The sequence below is a fragment of the Anopheles stephensi genome, chromosome X (genome assembly GCF_013141755.1).
Source record: "Anopheles stephensi strain Indian chromosome X, UCI_ANSTEP_V1.0, whole genome shotgun sequence".
Lineage (NCBI taxonomy): Eukaryota > Metazoa > Arthropoda > Insecta > Diptera > Culicidae > Anopheles > Anopheles stephensi.
In genome coordinates, this window is record NC_050201.1 from 15,834,503 (window position 1) to 15,847,257 (window position 12,755).

Sequence of the window (12,755 nt, forward strand, 5' to 3'; positions counted from 1 at the left end):
TTCTCTCTTCTCTGGTGTGGCGTGAGAATTAGCAGCACAATGGGCTTTTGGGGGGGGAAAATATAAATGGTCAAATTATTCGACACAAGGAAACACACAAGTTGAATGCAAGCTGCGTGTTGTGCGCATCACATACTTTCCGGGGTTAAATCACGTAGCTGTATAGTCAGTCCTCTCACTACTAGTGATGTGCAAACAGAGTCACAATGAGTGAATGGGTTAAATCTTAGAAATGACAGAGAGGATTTAAATAATCACGAAGAATAATTTCAACTAACTCATGATCTAATGCTCCGTGCCAACAAACCACTCACTCACTGCGTTTTAACTCACTCATGAGTTAAATAACTCATTGGTGATTTAACGCTCCATGCCGACTTTGCTTTTTCACTCTCGCACACGGTGGCTTTTCGCACTATGGGATGCAGCCGGGATACTGTCGAACGATCGTTGCACGCCGTCGATCCACGCTCGACGCAGCGGGAGTGTTTTTTTTTCGTTTGTTGTTGCGTAGTGAGTTGTTAGTCGGTACGGAGAGTTAAATAATTCCTCGATATTTGACTCTTAGAGAATCAGTGTAAGATTTAACTCACAATTCTAAATCAGTCACTCTAATTTCATTCACGTTATTGAGTAGTTATTCCCATCACTACTCCGTAGAGGCTAGCTTATGTAGATTAGGTTTTGGAGTATTTTTTAAGAAGCAGACCACTACAAAATTTATCCGATGAGGCCGATTTTTTTGGATATCACCAATCTACACGAAGTTCATCAAGTTGCGAAAGATATCTCCAGAAAGTTAATTCTCTTCTTATGGGCATCAAACTTAAGTTTGCGAGACCAATCTTTCCCCTCAGCAAGATTCCCCCACATTCGACGAGATTCAATCGCTCCGAGAGTACTCAACAGAAGCTCACTTTCCTTTTAAAATCACGCCTGCTTCGATTCGAAAACCACTGTAGGCGTCCTAGATAAATAAATCGATAAAATCGAAAAAATCGAAATAAATCGATTCAAAATCACTCGCTCTGTATTACAATCGATTGCTCGCAGCGATCGAATCTCAGCGGCGAAACTATTCAACTATTCAACTACTAGAAAAATTAGAAAATAGAAATGCAGAGGTTCAACTATTTAGAAAAATAACGCTTAGGTTTCTTAACATAAAGAAAGAGTTTGACCTCACTGCTCTGGACACTCATTCCTCTGAATGTAATGCACGTTATTTTTTGTATTAACTTTATAGACCATTTCTCAATCGCACTCACGGCACAGACCTCTTCTCGTATGGCAAAGATACTGACAATTTTATTCGTATCCAGTGAAGTATATAAATAATAGTTACAAAAAAACGGGTGTTCTCTCTCTCTCCATCTTTCCTCCTCATATAGGATTCCTCATAGTCATAGGGTGTGGGGACCCGGATGATGTCTTCTGCGCTCCCCATCCCCCCCCCCCCTCTCCTCGCGTATTAGGGAGGAGATTTTATGCTGTTTTGTGTGTGATCGTGTGTAGCCTAGCAACCGTAGGCTAGTGAAACAGGAACATACGACAGAAGCTCAACACAAAGCTGGATCAATTGAAACCGAATCGAGGAAAAAAGGCAAGTCAGGCGTCTGCATCTAAGCGACGTTCTGCTGTGGTTGTGTGGTGTATGTGTGTCACTAACACTGACCAAAGCATATTTGAGATTTTTTGTGGTTTTTCATTTGTATCCTGTTTGTATGCCCGTTTTGCTTTACCGCATTCAGGCTATATATATAGCTATATAATAGATGTATGTATGTATATAAATATCTTTACATAGGTTCCTCTCTCGCACACCAACGTTCGTCTTTTCTATATTCTATCAGCATATTCTGAGATTGTGGTAGAGGATTAATTTACAAACAAATCGCCGCTTCCCCCTCTCTCCCTGCCATTTATGTGTTAGAGAAGCACGGGGAAAAGAAGGATTGTTATCAATGTACACCACACCACCACATGTATGTGCGCCGTGAGAGAGAAAGAAAGGAAGCAAGAATTAAGCAAATAACTAAACGATAATTGTACAAAATGGACGACTTTTAAAGTTCGTAACGGGTTTTTTTACATTAGCCCAACGATTAATAAAGAAAAAAATAGAAAACTTAAACAAAGCAGACACCAGTGAGTGTGTGTGTGTATAGGTGTGAGTTACAGTATGCATTAAGGGGAGGCTTAAACTTTTATACAGATGTACATGCTAATACTTAATGTATGCTAACACCCCCCAACCTCCTCCCAACCCTCCCCTTACGGTACTTGTTTCCCCTCGTTTCCACCCCCTTAACACACAAAACACATATATCACACTAAATTCATCTTAGTCCGGTGGTTAAGGGAACTTGATTTTTTTTTTCGTTCGGGATTTTTGGGGTGTTTCTTCGCTAGGTGCCATTTGCTGGGGACAGCAGAGATTATAAGCATTAATTGAGATTACTTCTAGCCGCTTGGCAGCCATTCTTAGTCGCTACTCCATCACCATCTACTTTCTCTCTTCGGCTCTGTCTTCTCCGCGATTACTATAAGTAGACGATTTCATACCGCGCTCAAAAACGGAATTATTCTCAAGGTTCACAATCTGTAACTTTTTGTGCATATTGACGTTACGTAATTACAGTTCCACAGGATGAGTAGGCCACAGTTTTACGAGGCTTTTCGCCTGCTGTAGGGAGATTCCGGAGTTTGCGGAGTAATTTTGCTGCAATATATATCTTGGGAAGCGGACATTGGCCAATGGAATGTGTTTTGCAAGTTCTATGGATGCACACAAAAACATTGTTGGTCTTTCCGGAGAGCTGTGATCGAGCCGTGTACACTGTGTCCGTACTCGTAAGGCAAGTATTTCAAGTGAGGGAGAGCCAGAGTAAGAGAGAAAGAGAGGGGACACAATACACATAAGCGCGTGATACAATGATGATCGGAGCACAAGAGTTTCACTATAACACTATCTACAAGCGTCACCCATCCACATACACACACACACATACTGCTAGGAGTTCAATTCCAAGCCTTTTAAAGTTAGAAAATAGTCTTGTGCCTGGGTTAAGCTATGCAGAAAACTTCCCCCTTTTTTGCCTTATTTACGTAACTAAGTAGAAGAAAAACGATTCAATTTTGCATCATTCCGTCGAGTTCAATTCCAAAAACGTAGTTCATTTACGCCGCATTCTGCTGCGCCGAATGTGGTGAAGGCGACTGCGTTGCAACCGACGCTGCTGAGAAAGCCACCGCCGGTGGTGGGGACGTCGATGGTGGTAGTGGTGGTGGTGGTGGTGTTGGCGGGGGAGGCCGTGCACTGTGCCGTGTCGGTTGCTCTCATCCGATCGGGCCGAATTTGTTGGTAATTTTGTGCGACGCGCTCACGATCGCCATCTCGTGCCGGGAGTCAAGATCACAGTCGTACAACCCGCTCAGCGAGTCGAGACTCAGCAGACGGCTGCTGGCACGAGACGAAATCGACGTATCGTCCACGTCCGGTGCATTGTACAGTGAGTTCACATCAGACAGTGCACCTTCTGCATCCGTTAGACCTGCCTCGTTCAGCAGGGATATGTTTTCCAGGCCCGGTTCATCGGTGATGTAGCCGGTACTCTCGGCACCACCTAAAACGAAATCAAACAAACAAAATGGCGTCATCATGAAAGGGATTTTTGGAAGAGTTTCCATTCGAGCATACCTGTGGCTTCTTCGCGACATTCATCATCGCTCCACTCGGACTGACTTTCGACCGGATTGGAGTCGAGCGATTGATGGTTGTGGTGGGATGAGCTGTTGTTGTCACGCACACCACCACCACCCTCACCATGCTCCACCTGTGCACCGTACTTGAGCTCGTCGGTAATGTAGTTGCGATTCGCCGACCCGGTACCCTCCGAAACGCTCATGCATCGCTCCCGACGTTCGTGTGCCGTCGCCCGTTGCTGCTGACGTCCGTTCGAGGAACGCAGCCGACGCTGCTGCTTTTGCTCCTCTTCGTCCTCCTCATCCTCATCGTCGTCGTCTTCATCCTCGTCCTCGTCCTGCTCCTCATCGACATCGTCCTCATCGTCATCTTCCTCGTCGTCGTCATCAACGCACTGTTGCTGCTGCTGCTGTTCCGCGTCCGTCAGATCGAGGTCACGCTCCCGTCGACGGTAATGATCACCGCCGCTCCCACTACGCACATCCTCATCCGCCTCTATTTTGGACGACGTTTCGTTCGTCGACTTGGTCGAATGATAATGTCGGTGGCGATGGTTTTGCTGCTGTTGCATTTGGTTAGTCTGCTGGTAAGAATGCTGCTGCTGCTGCTGCTGCTGCTGTATCCGTCCCTTAAGGTCACTCTTGCGATAATCGTGGATAATTTCGCACGATTCGGTGTCGGAAGTTTGTCTGAAAATTGAAGAAAACAGCATTATTAAATAAGAACTCTCTCTCACCTGTAAGGCGCTACCGAACGCCGACTCACAAGTGACTCGATTCGGAAGGATTCTTGTTGCGCGTTGCCTCCTTGATCGCTTCCAGCGTGCCAGGATGCTTGGCAATCAGTATGTTGTTCACATTTCGCGCTCGTTCGAGCGAACCTTCGTGATGTTGTTGCTGCTGATCGAATCCACCATTACCATTAGCACCCTTACCACCGGTGGGTTGGCTTTCCTCTCCTCCCCCCACATCACCCCCACCATTCTGTCCTTCGGGACCGCCTCCACCACTAACAACCGATGATACCTGGGCCGCAATCATTGGCCGCGACTGTGATTCGTTCATGCGCCGTTGCAGCTCACGCTCGAATGGTGATTTCGGGTACACTGGTGGTCCCTTCTCGTGGTACTCGAAGCTGTTGCACGATTCACCCTTGTTGTGAGCGGACGATGATTTCGTTTCGACCGTCGTGCTCGTCACCTCGAAATCGTGCATGTTACCAAAATCGATCGGGCTAATCTTCGGTGGTGACGTTGGATCGACCTGAATGTCGCACGGGTACAGGTATTGGAGCGGATTAGCGACGTTAGCGCCCGGACTGAAGACGGATGCAACCGGCAACGGGGAGTGTGCCTCACCGTCAAAGTCTTCGCCCTCCGTCGTCTTCGAGTAGCTCTCGTCCGATGAGCTTACCGAGGGCGAATGAGGCCGTGAGCTGAGATCGTCCGTTGAGGACAGTTCGCGACATTCGTCAAACTCGGTCGGTAGCTTCGGTAGTGGTTTGATGTACTGCTTCAGCACGGATGCTGACTGACGTTGCTGCTGTTGCGGCTGTTGCTGGTGGTGGTGATTGTGGTGATGGTGGTTGTGATGACTATACTGATGATGCTGCTGCTGCTGCATTTGTTGATGATTATAAGACGGCTGCTTCCCGTGATGATGCTGTTGCTGCATCTGCTGATGACGTAGCATAGCCGGCTGCGGCAACCCATAAGCGTACCCTTGAGTACCGGATATCGCATGCGGAAACACGGATGAAGCGGTAGCATAGCGAGGCGGTTCGTACATGGGTATTTGTTGCTGCTGGATCTGTTGGATCGGTTTAATGACCGCGTTGCCAATAAGCGCACTTCCGCCGGAAGCCGAACCTAGCAGTGGTTCGTTCTCGGACGCCGTCGCATACACGCCACGATTGTTCGGATTGTGACTAGCGACGTGATGTTCTTGCTGTTGCTGACTCCCGCGATTATGGTGGTGATGATGATGATGGTTCCGTATCTTGTGCCCATTGTTCAGATGATCCCGCCCCAATGGTAACAGCTGCTGCTGCTGCTGATGGTGGTTGAAGTTGTTTTCGTCCAGATCGGTAACGTTGGGATTTTCGATGATGTTAAAGTTCTCGCGAATGTTGTAGCTTGCCGTTGGCAGCTGCACAACACCATGCCCACCGCCGGTCACTGTATGGTCCTGCTGTTTGTGCTGTGGCTGAGCGTGATGGTGGTAGTCGTAGTTACGCTTGCCGTAATTTTCCATCCCATGAAAACCACTGCTCATGATGTGGTTGTTGTTTATGTTATTGTGCTGCTTGTAGGCACCCTTCGCTTGTTGCTGTTGCTGGGGTGGTGGTATCTGCGAAGGGTTTGAATACGTTTGCGGATAGTGAAACGACTGCATTGAGCTTTTGGACGATTGTCCTTGATTGTGCAAGTGTTTCATTTGCACTTGCTGATTTTGCACCAACTGTTGCTGCTGCTGTTGTTGTTGCTGCTGTTGCTGCTGCTGCTGTTGTTGTTGCTGGTGAAGCAGGTTGGGACTTTCGAGGAAGTTGTAACTTTCCTTTTTGCTACTGTAGCTACCATCATGTTGCCAACGACCGTTATTGCCGGCGGTAGCTTCCAGCTCTAGGCGCTGCTTCATCTGATAGTTTGGTCCTAGCTGTTGCTGCTGTACCAGACCACCAGTCATGTTCCCATTAGGACCCATAATGTACTGATGATGCAGCGCCCCAGCTCGATCACGACCTAGCGAAGCGTTACCAGCCCCACCAATACTCCCGCCCGTATCACCCCCCGTACCGCTACTCGTACCACCAACCATTGCCAGCACGGCCGACGAACCAACCGCATCCACAGACTGCTGCACGATGCTTGTAGCACCACTAGCGATACCATTGGTTCCGAGCCCAGCCGCAAACAGATGCTGCTCATTCTGTTCGCACAGGAAGTACGTTACCATGTCGCCCTTGCCCTTCACCTTTATCTGGCCCCGGCACCGAAATTCAAAGTGTGACCCCTGCAAACTATCCACCACCTCCTGCGTGACCTGCGTATAGCCCGGGATGCCGGTCGAATCCATGCGCGACGCCACGTTCACCGTGTTGCCCCAGATGTCGTACTGCGGCTTACGGGCACCGATTACACCCGCCACAACCGGGCCCACGTTAACGCCGACCCGCAGCATAAAGTTGTTGTACGAGTTTTCGTTGATGTTTTTGAGCGTGACCCGCATCGCCTTCACGAAATCGATCAAGGCCGTCATTAGACGACGCATCGAGCCCGGCTCGGTTGGGAGCATCTTATGCTCGGGGATAAGCCCGACGGCCGCCATGTACGTGCTGCCGACCGTTTTGATTTTATCGATCGCATGGAACCGTTCCTCGCACAGCAGCTCATCGAAGTCGGCAATGATTTCGTTCAGCAGCCGCAAACACTCCACGCCCTGGTTCGACCCGTCCAGCTCGGTGTAGAACTCGTGGAAGTTCGGCACGCTGCAGAATATTACGCCCACCTTGCTGTAGCTCTGGTGATACAGATCCTGTCGCATGGTCGCCTGGTGGAATGAGAAGAGCACCGTTCTTACAAGGTTTAACACAACGACAGCATACCCCGTCTGCATTTGTCTTTCTTTCTCTGCGCAGCAACTTTGCCAGGGAAACCACCTCCCCCCCCCCCCCCTCACCCCCCAGAAAACCTTTCCCTTCACCGACGGACACGGCTTTTTGCTTACCATATTGCTCCGGGCGAACTGGTTGTCGAGAAAGTGTGCGGCTACGTGCGATGGTAGAAGATTGTAAAGGATGCGCCGGTTCGATTGCTGCAGCACAGACATTTCTTTCTTTTCCTGTGACGCTTGCAACTGCCAGAGGAAGTCTAATCGTGCCGTCCACTCGACCTGCCGCCCGTGTGCCAGTATAGCGATCATGAAGATGAGAATGCGCGCCACCGAGATCGTGTGCAGCGGGATTGCCGACTCGACGCGCTGATCGTAGCAGTCGAAGATGTTAGCGTGTGACAGCTCGATGAACAGGCAGTACACCAGCCCCATCAGCGTTACCAGGACCGTTTTGATCAGTATCGGAAGCCTGTGGGCGAAACGAAACAGGAGAAATCATTCGGCAATGTTGATGACATAGAGAAAAACCCGATCACAGGCAATAACTTACCTTAAAAAGATCGATACAGACAGGAAGGAATACGCTGCCGATAAGGCGATGTACTGTGGTAGAGCGCATTTCCGATGGCTGTAGTTATTCAGCGGCTGTTGCTGACCGGTCCAGAGATTCGGTTCATTACGGTGCAACTCCCCGGCACTCATCAGAATATCACTCGATCCAGCTGCTGGCCCAAGCGATTCCACGCTGGGTACGCTTTTGGTGGTAAAGTTCGTCGTACACGGATGATCCGATAGACAGGTGAACTATGGCCGGTGATGAGATTATTAACAACGCGCTCTGGTTAGTACAGTGTTTCAGATTATCTGACATCTTCAACCTCGATAACATACCACGTTCACCTGACCGACGGAATAGAGCAGCACGATGGTGAAGATGGTGATGGCTAGCCGTAGTGAGAAGCTTTGCGATAAATCCCAAAAGATCCACTTTAGCCGCACAGCCAGCAGAAGCATTAGGATGGCGCTGATCCACACGAACGCCGTTAGGAACAACAGTAGTAGAATAAGCGTACGCGGTAGTGCCGATATCTGAAGCAAATTTACAACCTATTAGCTTTCGGCAGAAGAAAATTTAAAAAAAAAAGCAAACACGTGGTGGTACTCACCTGCAGACCAGCACTTAGTATGAGCAGTAGTAAACTGCATCCCATAGCGGTGGTGAAGCCAAGATCAAAGTCTTGATGGTACTGCCGTTCCTTCTCCTTTTCGCGAAACTGCAGCGAGATGCGCTTCACGTGTACCGACTTTTCCCGATCAACGCTACGCGCCTCGATCGCCTGCGACAGGAACTTGTTGACGCGATTCGTCGGCTGATGATACACGCTGGAGTGACGCTTTTTAAACGGTCGCTTAAATTTGTCCGTCACCTTGTTCTACCGGCGTAAGGAGGCGTGTTGGATGACACGACCAAAGCAAAGCCCATGGAAGTGAAAAAGAAAATGTGCACCTGTTAGAAACGATGGCCACTGGGGTGGATTCCAATGACACCATTGGATAATTGTGTGATAACAAAACCCAAAAAAACGGACGGTTTTCGCAAAGCCTCTCCACACTCGTTCGTCAGCCACAAAACCAAACAAAAATCAAATGACAACGTCCGGAGGGTGTAGGATATGTGTGGGTTTTTTTTTTCGATGACGGCACGGCACACGGCATCGGTGTATGCGGTCTTCGGTATTAGTTTACAGGATAGCGCGCGCGCTCCATGGACACACACTGTACAACACCGAACGGTGAACTATTCTAGGAGAAGTTGAACGCAACCAACTACACACCGTGCGAGTACCACCAACACACACAACAAAACACTCTGACCTGCTGCTGCATGCTTTCCACATGTTCAATTTCGTGCAACTAACATATGCATTGAAAAAAATAAACTTTAGATGGAGATTATCGTAAATGGAGTTCAATTTTTCTATAATCTAATCTAACTTAAGTTACAGTATTTGGAGCTCTTTTGAAGTCTTGACGATCAGTCGCTACTTCTTCTTGAACACAAAGTGCCGGTTTTGAACTGGTCTTGCACAACGGTGCCGGTCTTCATACGGTCTGACCGGGGTTCAAATCCCATCCGGACCGTTCCCCCGTAGTGATCCAACAATGTGGTTATCATTAAGTCTAGTGAGCCACAAATGACAGGCATGTGTCCTTAAGAGGTCGTTAGGTCATGAAGAGATAAAGAAAGATCCTCCGATTGCGGTTTGGCCGCAAAATTCTAGTGATCACTGTTGAGGAGAGTTAAGATCGCCCCTATGTCAAGTATCTTCATCACCGATAAGACGCGACTGGACTCTGATTCCAGAGTTCCAGGTACTTGTAATGATAAATAGTGGAAGATCTCGGTGTTCCCCAAAAATTACATTTCATGGTCGTACAAAACCATCCGGACCGTTCCCTCGTAGTGTGGACTGACTATCCAACTGCGTGGTATCATTAAGTATAGTAAGCCAGAAATGGCAGGAATAACCGTAAGAGGTCGTTAGATCTTGAAGAGAGAAAACTCATATCCCCAGAGTTCGATGTGTTAACTTTACCCCAGAAGGCTGATTTTGCTATAATATTCGAATCGACTATAGTCTGACGTCACTAACCTCCAAACGTTATTTTACTTCTTTTTGAGTTAGAGTTGATAGTAATATGCTCCCTACTACTATAGCTGGTTAGATCGCCACAGGCCACAGTTTCGTTCTTGAAAGTCAGTCTATTCGTTTTTCAATGCACACGCTAGTATCTACTGCGACTAGTCTAGAGGTTCTATCACTAACAAACAGGTAACAATGCTTCAGCAATGGATAGCGATTTAGAGATTCAATAATCAATCGGGGATTTAAACATGTCACACAATCATGGGGGCGCAAGTAACAAGCAGCGTGTATAAAAGGAACTGATGAACGTACACGACAAAGTGAGGCACAAGGAGGACCGAGAACCTCAATAATTGGAGATGAATCTTAATCGAAATGGAAACCGTTACTCTCGCACCACCTTGACATAAATGACATAAAAATTAAGATTAAGTATGACTGTTTGAAATCATCACACTTTTAATTTGTTAATCGTTGACATGTGCTATTGACAGGTATGTGAACAAAACAAACATACAGTTTTTTTTTCGTTTCTCCCAACCCCATTTGTGTTATTAGATACAGTAGCCGATCGGTTTTCGTGCATCCAAACGAGGAATTGTGAGGAAGACAACACTGAGAGATTCAGGATACAGTAATGACGGTAAGTGAAGCGGACCTTGAATAATTTGGACCTGGAACCCACCCAAAATCATGTAGATGAGGAGCTTGAAGGACAACCGGCGTGTGGACAACGTAAATTGAATTGAGATGAGAAACGATGAAGGAGTGCAAACACATAGAGAGAGAAAAGACAGGAACGATCTCGGCGGCAATGGATGTGAATACATTAGAGCTAACAATAAAAACACAAAACTTCTGACAATAAACTGACTGAAGACATGAAAGCGGGAAGGTTTAAAAAAAAACAGATGAGTACAAACAAGGTAAATAAATCTATCTTTAAACTTAATAACCAGACGTCAAGCGTCAAAGGCACTAGGCACTGCATTAGTTCAATTTAACAAAACAAAATTAACTAAAAGCTACTGCTACTGCAAAAAAAAAAACTAGTTGCACTAGAATCGAGGCTGGAGGCACTAAAAACTAGAAGGAAACAGATAGTGGGAGCGATATTAGAAAAAAGGGAAAGATGGATAAAAAAAGAGAAAGAGAGAGAGAATGCAAACGAAAACATAATAGTAAGCGATAGTGTCCTCACGTTTGTTGCACCACTCATCTCCGACTCGTAGAGCGAAACCCGGGAATCGGCGGTGCCGGTATTACCTCCTCCGCTTCCGCCGGTATTACCGACGCCTCCACCGCCCCTGGCAACGGCAGGATATGGACTAGCGTGCAGGATGCGCTGCAAGTGGAGTACCTGCGAGGATCGTGGACGCGATTCGATTACGAGACGAAATATACCACCACTCTAGGCTGGTGACTCACTAGGAAGCGAAACGGATGTGGCCCGTTTTTTTTTTTTTGCGGAATAAAGCTGTGTGTATTTGGCTCTAAATGGAATGGAATCTCTTTGCAGAGAGTGTAGTGCATATTGGGGAAGTGTGCTCAAGTAAACTTTACCCACCCTTCCGCGATAGCCAACACGGAAGACAGCGGCTTATAAAGCGTAAATCTATTGCATGCTTTTAAGCTGCGCATGCCTCGTAAAAAAACACAATTTCCGCTCACTCATTCATGTTTTATCGAAAAAATGGCCAATTGACTGGTACATCGGGTGCAATGGCGGACCCAGACTTGAGAAAGCCTATCACTTCCTAATAAAGATGGTAGATAAGGCTTGGGTGCCTTATTGAGTTAGGTTGACTGCAAAGTCTTTTTGCAGAGTAGGCCTCTTGGACTACAGGTTCCCTTCAACGAGGTAGACATTTGAATGGTAAGACATTTTGGAGGATAGACCATCTTGTACAACACGAAACCCCTACATGAACCCGCCACTGCACCAATGTCGAAAATTGTTTTGAGAGTGAATGAAATACCGACATTAGATTTGCTATCGTACACCAATCGGGCACAGAAGGAGATTAGCGATAAGTAGTTCTTTGAAATTGCTTCGATAAAAAAAATCGATAGAGAGAGAGATAGAGAGGAACGTAAGCAGTGTGAACAGGGATCGAGCATAGTGGAAGAAATGATTCTAATAATCTTCATGAACGTTTGTGCTTGTGTATGTTATGACTTTTTTACGCTTTTCGCTACGATTTACATCGAAAAAATGCCGGGACTTACCGGATCCTAAAATTAAAGAGAAGAGAAAGAAAAAGCAATAAACATAATACAATATGTACAGTCAGTGGCTAAGGGTTCCGCAGCGGGGGAAGGTTAAGAGAAGGATGATTCGATTTTTACTATTTTAAAGAGAGACAGAGAGAGAGAGAGAAAAAAAGTGAAACGTCCCTTTAACATCCACTTTAGTTGCGAGATAATACACCAACGAATAGAATTCACAAGGTACAACATCAAACAGGGGTTTACGAACGGATCAATAACGGCACACTAATACTTGTTTACACCACTAAGGATGGACACACACTCGAACACACACACACACATGCAAACAAATATGACATATGCAAATGGAGGAATTATTTGTCTCTAAAAATTGGATCGGTGATGGAGGACATTTTTGGAGACTATCAGAGACGTATGTCAGATTGTGACTTCACATCATCCAGGATGATACATACACCCGAACTCGAACAGATAAACATCGAAAGGGATTACGGCTGCTTACACACATCAATTTAAAGTGATATCCGGAATTGAGATTGACTGATTGGCGCTAAAAAT

General features: G+C 46.7%; 1 protein-coding gene across 6 annotated transcripts in view; it reads right to left on the reverse strand.

The window, feature by feature from the left end:
• Positions 1–1,283: 1,283 nt before the first annotated feature.
• LOC118511090 (Ca(2+)/calmodulin-responsive adenylate cyclase) overlaps positions 1,284–12,755 on the reverse strand; it is a 40,231-nt gene continuing 28,759 nt past the window's right edge. For 4 of the 6 annotated variants that reach the window (XM_036053798.1, XM_036053788.1, XM_036053817.1 and 1 more), the window contains exons 8-16: positions 12,195–12,200; positions 11,167–11,325; positions 8,484–8,750; positions 8,209–8,406; positions 7,868–8,121; positions 7,432–7,786; positions 4,472–7,254; positions 3,701–4,395; positions 1,284–3,626 (exon numbers count right to left, since the gene is read on the reverse strand). In XM_036053798.1, the coding sequence (XP_035909691.1) occupies positions 3,340–3,626; positions 3,701–4,395; positions 4,472–7,254; positions 7,432–7,786; positions 7,868–8,121; positions 8,209–8,406; positions 8,484–8,750; positions 11,167–11,325; positions 12,195–12,200 (5,004 nt within the window). In that variant the 3' untranslated portion in view covers positions 1,284–3,339. The remainder of the gene's footprint in view (positions 3,627–3,700; positions 4,396–4,471; positions 7,255–7,431; positions 7,787–7,867; positions 8,122–8,208; positions 8,407–8,483; positions 8,751–11,166; positions 11,326–12,194; positions 12,201–12,755) is intronic. The other 2 variants (XM_036053826.1, XM_036053834.1) reach the window with 2 other exon arrangements.